A 14,229-nucleotide genomic window follows, 5' to 3' on the forward strand; every position below is an offset into this window, starting at 1 on the left:
CACTAAATTGTTATCCTGCCCAGTTCCTCTTATTAGTTCAAATATTAGGGTTTAACTGTTACAATTTTTAACTATTTCTTCTTTGACACAGAATTTACTTTGAATAAAAACAAGTGATTGCATATATACTCATTATAAGAATACGCGTTTGAAATTACATTTGATTCATAATTTGTACTATAAAAGCTCGATATAAATTTGTTCCTATAAACGAATTCCAGCTAATTTTTATTAAAGCTATAAGATCTTGACAACGTTTAATAATTTCTTTACAATTAAAATAGGAATCAAATGTAATAAATGCAAAAAAAATTTGCCTCCTGTGAGGTTTGAACTCACGACCCCTGGTTTACGAGACCAGTGCTCTGCCACTGAGCTAAAGAGGCTCGCTCTTTTTCACTCTTCCCATGAAATTTATCAGGATTTGATTTTCTCTATGATAACGTTATAATTTATATTACAATGATAAAGCTATAAATACAAAAGAAAAAGGAAATAAAAACATTTTTACATTATAAACTATCAAATTTATATTAATTGTAACTACTTATCTCAGCTCAAGAGACTGGTCTCCATCATTTATATCGTATATTAAGCATTATGATGTATGTATGTAACAAAAAACTTTCTCATGTGAAAGTATTACTAAATTATATAAAAATTAATGTACTTGAAATTAATTAATTAGTTCGTAGATGCCGTAATAAATACAATGGTGTGCGAATGTGTGTTATGAGCGATGTTATGAGCATGTTACACAAGAATTTAAATATCGCTAGAATGATATAACAATTTACGTAACGAGTAATTGCACATCATAGCAATATCAACCTAAGTACACATTAATTACCGAAATCGCGCGAGTGCACGCTTCAGAAATAACAGACGCAGTTTGGCGGCTATGAAGCACGCGATTAAAAGTCATCGGCACCGCTTCTGCGAGATTAACGTGGCTCCTGAACAAAAATAACCTGCATATTGCGCCTCGTGATAATGGAATCAGTGAAGTTACGTTCGTTTTGATTACGCTCGAGCTGCTCGAGTTTCTATTTGTTAACACCCGACCGTTCACCGACTGATAACTGTTTCGTGTCTCGTTACTGTACAATTTTTATTTCGTCGTTTTTAATATACTGCGTATTTAGGATATTTTTCGTAGCGCAATTGAAATCCTAACATGCTTCGAACTTCTGAGCGAGATTACCTACGTACGTTGCAACCTAATGTTCATTCGCTTCTCTCGGTTTTCCCTTCGTTTCATTCACGAAAAACAAGCTTAAAATTAGAAACAATGGATGCAACTCCATACGCTTCGCGTTCCCGATATTTCCGGCGTCGGAAAGTTTTTCGAAATAGAAAAAAAGCGTTATTTCGAGACTCACGCACGATCCAATAATACGCGTCTCGTGGAGAACGGACCGAATACATTATCTATTTCTATTTAGCGTAGCCTGCATCGGCAGGAAACATGTTTATGCCAGGGCGAGCATGCACGCAAGGCAACCCTGTCATACGCCGTTTCAAAAATAGTTCGACCCAGAAATCCTGCATAACGCAAGACAGATGTCAATTGTCGCTTCCCGTTTTGCGCGTCGATCACAATGAACGCCACCGAGATCCCTTCCTCAAAGGACACGTGCAAACTCCTTTTTCTCTCTATACGTATATATACACGTAGAAGCTGCCAGAGCAGATGTTGAAACCGTCTTAAAGATTTCGGGAGGGAGAGACCCTTTTCAGGCCCTTTTCGTCCTACTCTTTGAGACGCTATAATAAAGGACCCAACGGAACGTACCCGTGGGTCCATTGTGCGATTAAGCAGATGTTATCCAGTGAATGCGCAATGTATAATATGAATCGCAGACAAAGGACGCGATTTTTCTAGCCTGGCCTGGAAATTTTTGCGTTTTCCCAGTTCTCTATATAATTGAGAAAAATGATACCGTTGCCTCACGGTAAAAATTCGCTGCTGTGTAGAGATTGATGTATGCATTAAAGGAAGGATGGCTTTAGACAGTTTTGTTCAGATATACCCAGAGGACAGAGGATGGAGAAAGATCGTAGACAAATGTTTTTTGCATGGTTTTAAGAAGTTAAATGTCTATTGTGGGTTTTTTTGTCAAACCGTTTGTTGCCCTTGCGGAGTTCTTTGTAAGCAGAATGGTAGGTGAAACTCTTTTAATGTCTGTGAGAAGACAGTTTGAAATAATGTACGAAGAGTAAAATTTTGTGCTACGTGGGGCACTTATTAGGCACCTTGAGCGAAAGATGGAATCTATGACAAGTACGTTTACCTTTTACATTCAATTACAAAGTACACATATGAATTCTATTGTCAACTAAAAAAATTACAATTACCAATAGCGACGTAGTGACGATGTAATACAATAATCAAACTGTTGTAATGCTAGTAAAGCAGCGATTGAAGTTACATCTGTTCCTTTTAATCGTAACTTCCTGTCAGAAATACATTATCAAATTTCATTAAGAATTATGAAGATAAAATTTGACACTACCATTAGTGACTATATAGTACAATAACCAGGTGTGTCATAATGGTATTAAGGAACATAATTAAAGCTACATCCGTTCCTTTTAATCGTAACACCCGCCCAGAAACATAATATTTCAAGTGAAATCGTAGCTGAATTCCACTCCATTTTCATCTTTTGCTCTCATTTTCACGACAGACATAACAATGACTCGGCTTCTGTGAGTCCCACTAGGACAGCACACGGCTGGTGCGCGGTGCGAGTGCGAATGTCAGAGTTGTAAATCCGTTTCCCGTCGATCTCGACGCCAGGGCCGAGGTCAACCAGCAGCAGGACACAGTCGACTCGATGACTCTCTCCTTTCTGTTTTTATTCACTCGCTGGGATCCTTGCCAGCGGATTCTATGTCTCGAAGAAGATCACAGCTATCGCGGCAAAATAGCCTCGTTACTAACCGCGATCCTCTTGCGTGGCTATTCAATGACTCTGCTAAATACCTCGATTATTACACTGTGTTTCGTATGTTCATTTATGTTCTCAAAAGTGGTGCGAAAATTATATCATGAAATACCTTATCAATGAATGTATTGCAAGCATGTGCATACATATCGCTTCCTCGAATTAATGGGTTGACACGACTCAAGAAATACAAATTTTTAATTTTTAATCGAGAGACGGTTGCGAATCCAAAATACAAACAGTCGTGTACTTACAATTGCAAAGTACTACTCAATGTAGTAATTACAGTAAGTAAATGACAATCACAGCATGGCCAAGTAGCGCTTTTTAAAAATGCTCTATCTCCTTTTATTTTAAAGGCTACCGAAATGAAACTTCGAAGACACGTAATTTATTTCGAGACTACATAGACGTGTCTCGAAACTAAGAAAACGGGAATTTAAAAGTGACAGAAATAAATGGAGGAGACGATGACTCTGAACGATTGAGTCAGTTTTAAATTCCACCATGAATAATCGGTCACGCAGCGTATGCATCAAATGCTAGGAGCATTTAACTTCGTCCGCATTTCAGTGGAACAGGGAATTTCTCCGAATACACGAGTAAGTATATAAGTAACGTACAAGCTTTTTACGCGCATCTTTCGAGAAGTTTCCCGTTGGATGAAAGCGGACATGCGGCCAACTGTTTCTCGGGACAAGCTCCCGGTCGTGTCGGGCTTAGGGACGAGCGGAGCGGAGCAACCTCCACTCCGTACCCTTGAACCTAGCAGACGCTCGCAGCGTTGCCGCCTCGTGCAACTATGCCGTGTCGTCTCGTTCGGTTATACTCGGCTTCTCTCGGTTAGTGCTTTCTTCGCAAGAATTCCGCGCCCGGCGTCGTTGCTGGCTGGCGCGACGCCGAGTGTGCTGACGTCACGCCTTGGCGTTACGCGTAGCGTTACGTAAAAAACGTGCTGCTCAACTGCTTTACTCTAACATTATAACAACGCCGTACCATGTAGCGGCGCAATGTAACATTCGTTCTATGAAAAAGAAAAGTTTCATAAAAATTTGTGATCGTCCGTTTGCGATACGATAAATCCTAACGATAGGAAAACGGTAGAAAGAGAATAAAATAAAGAAAATGATTTTACTATAGAATGCTGCCAGTCGGTTTCCATTATGTGACGTTGTACGTTAATAGCATAGACGTTAGAAGTATAGACCTCGGATGCTGTCTTGAGGAAATGAGCCTTGCTAGAAAAGAAATAGAGCTAAATAACGAGGTCTCTCTTTTCTTTTCCATCTGTTAGAGTCAAATATCTTAGAAAGAGAAAGAGAAACCTTAAACCTCTTTATTTTCTTTCAACAAGGGCTACGCTGTTCATAAGGCACCTGTGGACTATATTTCTTATGTGTCTGTGTATGGTTAGTAGTTTTTTCTTTCGTCGTACATTGGCCTTGCCGTTCGGGATTTAGGTTACGCTCAATCATGCTTTCTCCGTAAGATTTCCGTGTCTGTCGACGACGTTGGTTTAGCAGACACACTGCACGCTCTGACGTCACTCGCCGGTGTTACGTAGAAAAACTGTGTCCTATGAAGTTGATTAACGCGTACCAACGTTTACTCTCGTAACTTTAATTGTAATAAAATCGTCTCGCCCGTTTTGTTTGTTCAACGAAGGAATTATCTTCGTGTCGATTCGACGGAGAGCAGAAATACATATTTTTTTTCTTTTTTTGCTTGATAGGACATTGACCTTGCGTTTACAGTCATCGTGGATCTGGGCTGCGCTCAAGCATGCTTTCTCCACAAGAATTTCATGTCCGCCGACGATGCTGACTGGTAGACAACATTGAGAGTACAAGCTGACGTCACGTGCAGCGTTGCGCGTAGCGTTACGTAAAAAAACGTGGCTGACGAATCAGAAACGCATCGTTCTATTACTGTTAAGGCCGTGTGATGAATCGGCTACGCGGTAAAGTATATAATGGACTTAGCGTGGGTTCATTACGATGAAAAATAACTGGCATTGGGAGTTATTTTACAACTGTAATCCGATACAAAGATAATGTATCCTCGAAGATATGCTTCGAGTGTGAAATAATTGTAACGAAACGAGTCGAGTCGTAGTAATTTGTGAAATAATTCGCTTCCTTTTTCAAATATATTCCCGATAAAAATACACAGGTTCACAAAAGTGTTCAAACACTTATGGATACCTTTTATGAGTATATTATATGTATTGTATGAAACATTTTACAATTTCATTAGGATTGTCATGAGATTCGACAACTATTATGATTACGTATATTAATAACATTTGAAACAGATCTAAAAAACAGATATAGAAATTAAAAGATATTTAATATAAATATATACTTCGCAGAAATCACAAAAATACAAAAAAAAAAAAACAGCCAATTATCAATTATACTAATAAGCTTCAATATTTACTGGGACCATGTTTGATACTTATTATACTATGTTTAAGACGGGCAGTTCTGTTATATCTTATTTAGTAAATATGTGTTTGCAATAGATATCTTATAATTCCTATAAACATGTTCAAACTGATTTCAAATTTTGCCAATATAATCATGACACTCCGTTCTCATTATAGTGCTGATAAAATTTCAAGATACGTACATACAAATGTATGTAATACATGCAGTATGGACTTAAAAATTTTGTATAGTAAATGTTCAAATATTTTTCGAGTATATTGACGAAATATCGCTTTACTGTAAATCGCGACTGAAAGATTTCCTTCCTTTCCTTGTCCTTTATTCTTGCTCGCTCTTTCTCCTCGTGTCTGTCTCCCGTTCGCACGGTCGTGTGCCATTTACGAGGCAAACCGGTTTACGCTTTTTGCGAACCTCGGCTACACGAAGAATGTTGATTTTTGCGATATATACCGCTGGGAACCTAACCTACATCATTATCTGGATGAGCTGGCCGCACTTGAAGTCTCGTTTCCTCGCAGACCTTGAATCCTCTCGTGTCATTTTATTTTTCGTTTCCATTATTAACGCGATAGGGAATGATGCATTTGAAAGTATTCAAGACGAATGTCCTCGGAACTCGTGACTCGACGAAGTAAAATCCTTTCTCGATACGCACGAACATGGTATCGGCGAAATGACAAGCGTGCACGTATGCTTAAAGATCAAAAATTCAGTCACGACGAAGGAACGACTTCATGGTCGGGGACAAATTCGGCAATGTCTCGGCGTTCCTCATTCGTAGCACGAGCTATCGTCGAAAATATTTTTACTACCGAACGCGCGCGGCATGCACCTCCGTTGATTAGCGTAAGTGGCTATTGTTCTCACTAACCTACAGCACTATGCTCATTATCATTTTTCATTCGTGACGGTACTACCAAAGAATTACAACGGCCTCCCGATAACCACATACTCCGTATCTGTGTATATGTTAACCGTTCGCCGCAACGAACTGCGCTAAAAGCGCGCGAAAGTTAAAATTGACGTCCCGAAAAATATTTTCTCGTTTGTAAAATTATCTACTTAATTTAATGAGTCATAAATCTCTATTATCTTCTACCACATATCTAAATATGATTCATCCACATACATATATACATATAAAACGAGTATATTCTTAAAGAAACAGCTAATAATTGTTATAAATTGTAATTAGGTTGAGGTGTTTCCTATCTTTTCCATTAGTTTCATTCAAAACGTCACGTCACTATACATATTTATCTAGAATCTATACGGACAAAAATAAACAGCTAATTACGTTAAATGCTATATGAACTGTGAAGTTCATCTTGATGCAAGCACCGACGAGTACTAAACGGGTCTTACTGTGTACGCAACCAGAAACCGGTTAGACGAAACTTTCGAAAATTCCAGAATGACGTAGTCTTTCTCGCGTGTACATATGCATCGTGAAGACACACAATCGTGTTTCTCTCATCGTTCTTCATTTACAGTTACTTACGTAAGATACGCACTCTCGAGCTTATTTCTTGACTCTTCGACGCATAACAATCAGCTTGGTCACGTCTTATCGAGCATAAAGAAAACGTATATCTTATCAGGAACCATTATTAAAATACGTTAATAACGAAAAACTATTTTCCAAATAGTAATAATAGAAAAATATAAATTTCTCTCCTACTTACCTCGCTCATACACTCTAATTATCACAACACCATGATAAAACATGCAACTGGTAATTTATACTTAAACAAATACACATAACACATAACAGAAAGTAAACATTTTGCACTTTCGTGTAAATACGAAACACGTGTTACGAAAATAACGACGAAGAAGCATTATGCATATCCCACGACGAAAGTGCAATTCATATAGTCTGATTTGCGATTCCAATTTATGGAATGTGTTAATTTTTTCGATTCAGAATTATGCAAATTTTGCGAATCTGCATTAATATCAGAGATGTATAAATAGCATAAGTAAACGTGCATGAAAGTACATAATACTCACGTAGCTGCTGAGAAATCAACACGCATTGTAGAAACCCTGGAAACGTTGTTAGGACTTTGTTGCCTCTTTGTGGTTTCTCCGGAAGTAACTATGAATAATGAAAATGCAATGGCGATTAATTATAAATATGCGAAATAAAATATTTCATAAGCATTTTATGATGATTTAACTCATAACGTACTATAATTGTAACTACGTTGTTCACTTGGAGTTCCAGTAAGCCTTTCTTCAGTTCTAGATGTTAATAGTTCATTAATTCTCCAATCTTGTATTTCCTTACGCAACACAGTAATTGGATCGTCGTCAATTATATCTTCATAGCTTTTGTTATCGATGGACTCCGTATATTCTTTGGATTCAACTTCTTTTATTTTTATAATTTCATCTTGGACAGGAATATTTATCGTATGTTGATATTTTGCGGTAGAGCTATTCGTCCATTTTCCTCTCCTTTTGTTCTTTATGAGCATTTTCGTAGATGACGTTTGTTGCGACGTTATCGGGCATAATCTTTTATTGTTTACGAAATTCAGAGATTTACCGATTGAAGAAACATTTCGATTATCATGTGACATCTTTCGAAATTTTGTACCAATCGAGTTTTCGTTCCTGTGCTTTCGTCCAGTTTTCTGAAACAATATAATTATAATAATATTTTAGCTTGTAAAGTATTGATAGTTAATATGAATAAAAATAGTGACAATTAAAAGCAATTTCATATAAACGATAAATTATTTTTGTATGTAATTAAATATTAAAAATTATAAGAATTATTTAGGTGTATAACACGCACGTATATACATATAAATACATATAAATAAATGTGAATGAAATAAAATTAATTAAATTACAGAGAATAAATGAAAATGAAAAATTGAAACATTGCGCCATCTATAGAATGCAGCGTTCGTTGGGACAACAATTTTCTTATGGTAGTATAGTAATCACAAATTTGATTACTGAAATAAAAGTACATTGTAAAAGTAGTAAAATTTATAATTATTTACTTACTTAGTATTTTATCAACTAATTTGTAATGGATATAACATTGCCGTTACGAAGCTCATGAAATACAATATTAACAGCATCAATAAAGCATTATGATTTACGACTAACAAAAAAGAAAAGAATTTTGTGGGTAACATTTCGTAACCTTGCAAAGTTTAACTAGAATTTAGTACAATACGAATAATGCTATGATTATAATAACATACTTTAAATTGAAAATGTGAATCTTGTTAATTTTGTTTGAACTGCATTCAAAATGTTAGAATGCATTCGTATAACGTAACGTATTTAAGCTTTCTGTTGCTTTTACGAACCCTCGTTTGTCAACTATTTTTGCATCGTTACTACACCAGTGATACAATACTCAATAGAATACGATGAAAAATTGGATGGAAAAATATGTATGTATTTTTTAAAGAAATATTTTCCAAATTATAGATCAAATATCATACACATATGTAAATATGATAATATTCATATAATATGCAGAAATTGTACAAAAATATTTACATATCCTAATAAAAGTAATTAATTACAAATATTTATTATAATTAATTACATTCCTTTTTATATGTGTATTGAATTTGAATTTTGATTTCTTTTATGCTGGCGAATATGCATACAAATTTATTTTGTATTATCGTAATAGACAAATTAATTACTAATAATACAGAGATTATTATACAAACAATATATAAAGAATATAATGGCCGTCTTACCTTTCAAATATAAGACTCTCGATACATCCAAAACAAAGGCCAAGTTTACTTTGACTCAATACTACCATCAACTGCTGACATGAAACATCTGCTCGTTTTCTAGAACTTGGTTCTTTGCGGAGTTTCATTGATAAATTTTACGCTATAATAATAAATAATTTGTATATTTACTTCTAATCAACTGATTATTTACTAATTTATACAATGATATTTTTTCCATATTTTTACCATTAATGCCTTGTACATATTAATACTTAAAAAATGATTATGCAAATATTAAATAATTAAATAAGCATTGAATAATTCTTATTCTTATTACTTGTGTAGTCTGCACATATTTTAAATTTTACTATTACCTGAAATGTTAATTTATACTTCGTTTCCGTAGATTAATTTGTATTCACAAACAAAACTTTATAATGTGTTCCAAAATATATATGAATTAAAACTGGGAAAATCGAGTTTTAGAACGTGCGACTGACATTTGGATCTGATAGTTTTAGGATCGTATATCTTTACAGCCTATCAAAAACGTTCGGAAGATTAAGTTCAACATTTTACACATAATGTATATACAGTGTACATACATATTTCCAGCTTACACGTGCTTGGCAATTGAAGTCCAAATTTAACCTTAAAATAATTTATATGAAAGATATTTTAGTTCTTTGTGGTGTATCGATAATTTATTTACGTAAATATATTTCAACAAAATCAGACCATTACAATGGCGATGCAAATTCCTACAAATGTGGATGCTGAACAAATTAAATCTGTATGTATTTGTTGTTATATCATGCATTATTCCGTGAAAGAACCGAATTAATCTTATATAAATAGATGATAAACGTGTTGATATTCGTTGATGTGAAGATAAAGGATTATAAATTTTATTATGTGAAAATAAAAATAAATTGTAAAGAATAAAAATTTAAATTATTGAAACTTTTATAATATTTCAGGTTCGAGATTTTGTGGCGTCCTATAATAGATTGGTAGAAACTTGTTTTCTTGACTGTATAAATGAGTTTACTACACGAAATGTCCAAGCAAGGGAAGAAACTTGTGCTCTGAACTGCATGGACAAATATCTGAGGATGAACCAAAGAATGTCAGAACGTTTCGAAGAATTTCAAATGCTTGCTAATGAAAATGTACTTGCTGCTCAGAAAAAATTGAGCGCGGGTAAAAAGTCTTGAATGTTGTATCAATAAAGTATGTAAATTAATTATCTTTAATTTATTATTATTTTATTACGTTTGTTTATTGATTATTATCAAATAGGATTGTTATTAAAAAATTGGAAAGAAGATATCAAAGAATTAGGCTTAGAGTCTGCAAAATAAATAATGTTTTAATTGGTGAGATATATATTATGTGTAACGCTACAAACAAATATCAATATAAATACATATGTATTATAAACAATATTAAATATGAAATGATTGACAGATTAATAAATATGTATATTAATTTATCAATCTGGATAAAAATATTTAAGAAATGTATATATTTAAATAATTCTAATCACAGTTAAGAACAATGTAACAAATTTACATTGAATATTTAATAATTTTACATACTAAAAAAGTAATACATGAAAGCACCATATATATATATGCATAAATAATTTACTTTAAGAAACAAATTAACAGACAATATTGTTCAGTTTAACTTGATTTTGAATGATCAAAATCATGTAATTTTGTTTTCCCATGAATTTCAATATCCATACTATTTGAATCCCATTTGAAATGAGAAAATTGTGGTAATGCTTGCAGCGAATCTAAATTTGACATAGGGCTTATGATTTGTGAATCAAAACTTGTACTAGAAATTTGGTGTTCTTGATTACGCATTATTAATTCTGAATTAGGTGAATTTGGAGGAGTTCTCCTCAATCTCTTGTAACCAGAAAATCGGTTAAATGATACTTGATCTACGCAAATAGCTTGTGTAGTATGTCGAGTTTTATACAAGATTGGACAACCTAAATCTCCTTTTAAACTTAAACTATACAAATTTGCAAGCCGACGAAGTTTTTCTCGCTCAGGCTGTCGCATAGGATGTAATCTAAGCTCGTTTTGTGTAGGATCTTGTAAAAATCTAGAAACTTTCTCATTGGCTGATGTAATAATCGAATATCCAGGTTTATTATCAACATGCCGACGACCAGCGCGGATTTCTCTTCCGCTGAGACCTTCCCGAATTCTTTGAATTCTTTTCCTATATGTTTTCCTTGTTTCAAGTGTTGTATGTTCAAAATTTCCATGTATTATCATTTGGAATGATAAATCAGTATTAACTTTATCTTCATTAGTACTTTCTCCGTCATCCCACCAACTTGGTTCACCAATCCAATCAGACTGTTCATCATCTCCTAAAGATAAAGGAATCAACTAATTATAGTTTCTATTGCATATATCAGTCAGTTAATACCTTCACGATCTTCATCATTTGTGATAAGTCCAGTTTCTGAATCACTAGATGAAATACTTGAACTAGATATTCTTGAGCAATCAATCCCATCTTCAGTTTGCATTTTGATGTGATTTTTTGATTTTGTATTTCTGTTTGGTTTTAGTGATCTCATATCACAATCTGTAGATCGTTCTCTACAAGACCTCTTACGTTTTCCACACCTACAATAAAAAATTATTTTGGAATTAATTAATAATCTGTAATACTGAATGTAATCTCTTATTATTGTACAATATTTTCATATAATGTTACGATATATATTACCATATTGTTCCATATCTACTTTTACAATCACTTCGAAGAATTCTCCTTTTATTTGCAAGTGTTGCTGACATTGCAACAGTCTGAGAAGTTGAAGGATTAGACTCAGAGTCAATAGCCATTCTTTTAAATTTTCGTTTACGTCGTGGATTTACTCTAGGTACAAAATTCTCATTAACTGAATCACTTTCAATGTTACTAGCATTATTTGAATTAGAAAAACGTGCAAATCTTTTCGTTTGATTAGTATCATCACTATCAGATTGATATTTAGAGACAGTATTACTTTTTGGAATATGGATATCACAAATAGAAGATGAACTGTCATCTGATTGTTTATTCATATGAAGTGATGCTGAAATAAAAAGTAATTATTTAAAGATTATTTTCCAAATTCTTTAATTGTTTTTCAAGTGTTAAAAATTACTTTTCAAAGATTTATAAAATTTGACTTCTTTGAGCAATGAAATATGGTTTCTATAAACACAATCTTGATAACAATCCTCTGTCTGCCTTGTAGAAGTAGACTGGAACTGATTTCATAGAAATGTGGTTAGAATATATGCGCTTGAACTCATTTTAATCTTTATTTGAGATACATTTATATAACATATTAACTCGCGAAGTATTCAAATAATTTCATAGAAAACAAATTTTGTTGTTTTATGTTTTTATTGTTTTATACTTACGAATATTGCCCGTGGAACGAGCCCTTCTCCTAATACCCCATCTGCGTCTCACATTTGCACTATTATTGCTTTCTTCTAATGCCAAAGTTAAATCATGCACAAGTGCCTCCATTTTTACTCTTAAATCCGCTGGTACAGCTTTCAAAACACGCTCCATTTGAAGGATATGTTTGTTTCTAGCAATGAATAATAGTAAATATGATATATAATATAATTTAGAAAATTGTAACAGTATTGAAAAATTGTTATGTAATAAATTTTAATTAAACTATTCTACTAAATTATTAAATAATATTAAAGATATAAAATCATCTAATCTATTATACTATTTAATTATAATTGCATAATTATATATAAATAATAATACTATATCTATTAATTTCTATATATTAACTTCGTATATAATTGATAAGTATCTATAAGATAACAAATATATATTATTTAAAAATTAATTTGAATATACTGTACAATATTTACTTTTTTTGATAAGTTTATCTTATACATATTTTTTGTTTACTATTTTACTGATAACAAATTTTAATGAAATATATATTAAGATTTAAAACCTTCGTCTCATTGCTAAGAAGATTTGATTATCAAGAGTAAATTGGTAGCTGTAGAAATTTCGAATACGTCGTCCTTTAATCAGTCGCAAGATAAAAAAATGTAACTTCTATGCTTACCTTGTATATATAATAGCGGAAGGTGTAAATTTTCCTTAAATTGATAACATTGTGGAGCAATGTTTTCGTTAGTTAGCAATGAAAAAACGGAAACAAATGTTAGAAATCTGTGAATTACAAAAGTGTTTTCACTTTGTGCCACAGATCCTCACTATCTTCTTTATTTTGGTATGGTGTGAAGCCGTATTTGTAGGGTATGATATATGTGTGTCTCCACAAGAAATAATTTGGTCATGGTTCAACTAACATATCACCGGTATGTTCTAAAACTAAACGGCTATTAACATGTTACATTTTATATATATATATCAGATTGATATCAGATATATATCAGATATCATATATATATATATATATAATATATTATATATATATGATATAATATATATATATATTACGTATGTATATACAAATAAAGGTGATAACAAAAGCACTCATGTATTATTTATTAATATTAAATCAAACATATAAATATTAAATAATTCACGAGTCGTTCTTATGTACATCATACGTAAAATATCAAACTATATAAACTACGAAATGATTCGTTACTTAGATAAATTTTATGTCATAATTCTGTTATCAAAGTAATTTTAATTATAAATAATTTAGAATTATTCATAAGATACCGCATTGAAAATTATGCGCATTGTAAATGCGCCTTCTGCATATTTTTTTCGGCCATTTCCGGTTGTGTGTTTTATGGACGCTTCGTGTCTGTTCAAGGATTTTGTCGTTTCTCGTTCGAGCCAGTTCAAACCGTATTTACGGAAATTAAATAATTTTTGTTGCAGCAAAAGTTTCTTGGATCAATTCGGCGTATGAGTGTGATGTGCTAGCGTAATGAGGAACTGCTCAAAATTGTATCAAGAAAAATCCTGGCGGTTGTGTAAATAGCGCGTAGTGGTGTCTGCGCGTATGTTATGCGCACTCGCAGACAGATGAGCGCGGGATTGTGGTATCCAGACGCGAGG

The 14,229-nt window shown here is 33.2% G+C and overlaps 3 protein-coding genes, 1 long non-coding RNA gene and 1 other non-coding gene across 6 annotated transcripts in view; 2 read left to right on the plus strand and 3 right to left on the minus strand.

The window, feature by feature from the left end:
• LOC126866639 (uncharacterized) overlaps positions 1-8,015 on the minus strand; it is a 59,514-nt gene extending 51,499 nt beyond the window's left edge. Inside the window, exons 1-2 of the mRNA XM_050620478.1 lie at positions 7,596-8,015; positions 7,415-7,502 (exon numbers count right to left, since the gene is read on the minus strand). Coding sequence (XP_050476435.1) covers positions 7,415-7,502; positions 7,596-7,989 — 482 coding nt within the window. The 5' untranslated portion in view covers positions 7,990-8,015. The remainder of the gene's footprint in view (positions 1-7,414; positions 7,503-7,595) is intronic.
• On the minus strand, positions 315-386 carry Trnat-cgu (transfer RNA threonine (anticodon CGU)). The gene has a single exon. It is a non-coding gene; the product is annotated as a tRNA-Thr (tRNA).
• On the plus strand, positions 1,944-5,207 carry LOC126866669 (uncharacterized). The gene is made up of 2 exons (XR_007689997.1): positions 1,944-3,553; positions 4,684-5,207. It is a non-coding gene; the product is annotated as an uncharacterized LOC126866669 (long non-coding RNA).
• Positions 8,016-9,587: 1,572 nt separating the features above from the next.
• LOC126866660 (mitochondrial import inner membrane translocase subunit Tim9) lies at positions 9,588-10,379 on the plus strand. Its single transcript, XM_050620527.1, has 2 exons — positions 9,588-9,916; positions 10,104-10,379. Exons 1-2 carry the CDS (start codon positions 9,869-9,871, stop codon positions 10,338-10,340), a joined length of 285 nt encoding a protein of 94 aa, XP_050476484.1. The 5' UTR covers positions 9,588-9,868; the 3' UTR covers positions 10,341-10,379.
• Positions 10,380-10,475: 96 nt separating this feature from the next.
• On the minus strand, positions 10,476-14,031 carry LOC126866650 (G patch domain-containing protein 2). 2 transcript variants are annotated; one of them, XM_050620503.1, is made up of 6 exons: positions 13,885-14,031; positions 13,256-13,518; positions 12,573-12,748; positions 11,887-12,238; positions 11,581-11,783; positions 10,476-11,521 (listed from the first exon to the last, which is right to left on the minus strand). In XM_050620503.1, the coding sequence occupies exons 3-6, from the start codon at positions 12,727-12,729 to the stop codon at positions 10,812-10,814; spliced, it is 1,422 nt and encodes a 473-aa protein (XP_050476460.1). In that variant the 5' UTR covers positions 12,730-12,748; positions 13,256-13,518; positions 13,885-14,031; the 3' UTR covers positions 10,476-10,811. The 2 variants fall into 2 exon arrangements, with proteins under 2 accessions (XP_050476460.1, XP_050476461.1); XM_050620504.1 differs by lacking the exons at positions 13,256-13,518; positions 13,885-14,031 and adding an exon at positions 12,311-12,416 and having other exon boundaries at positions 12,573-12,720.
• Between the last annotated feature and the right edge of the window lie 198 nt (positions 14,032-14,229).

Source organism: Bombus huntii, chromosome 6 (assembly GCF_024542735.1).
Source record: "Bombus huntii isolate Logan2020A chromosome 6, iyBomHunt1.1, whole genome shotgun sequence".
NCBI lineage: Eukaryota > Metazoa > Arthropoda > Insecta > Hymenoptera > Apidae > Bombus > Bombus huntii.

Bases quoted from the DNA above. Each gene is read 5' to 3' on its own strand.
- LOC126866660 (XM_050620527.1), top strand. From the start codon at position 9,869: ATGGCGATGCAAATTCCTACAAATGTGGATGCTGAACAAATTAAATCT. The intron at 9,917-10,103 runs GTATGTATTTGT...ATAATATTTCAG, and splicing joins ATGCTGAACAAATTAAATCT to GTTCGAGATTTTGTGGCGTC.
- LOC126866650 (XM_050620503.1), bottom strand. From the start codon at position 12,729: ATGGAGCGTGTTTTGAAAGCTGTACCAGCGGATTTAAGAGTAAAAATG. The intron at 12,239-12,572 runs GTAAGTATAAAA...TTTTTATTTCAG, and splicing joins TCGTTCCACGGGCAATATTC to CATCACTTCATATGAATAAA. The intron at 11,522-11,580 runs GTATTAACTGAC...CTTTATCTTTAG, and splicing joins AAATGATGAAGATCGTGAAG to GAGATGATGAACAGTCTGAT.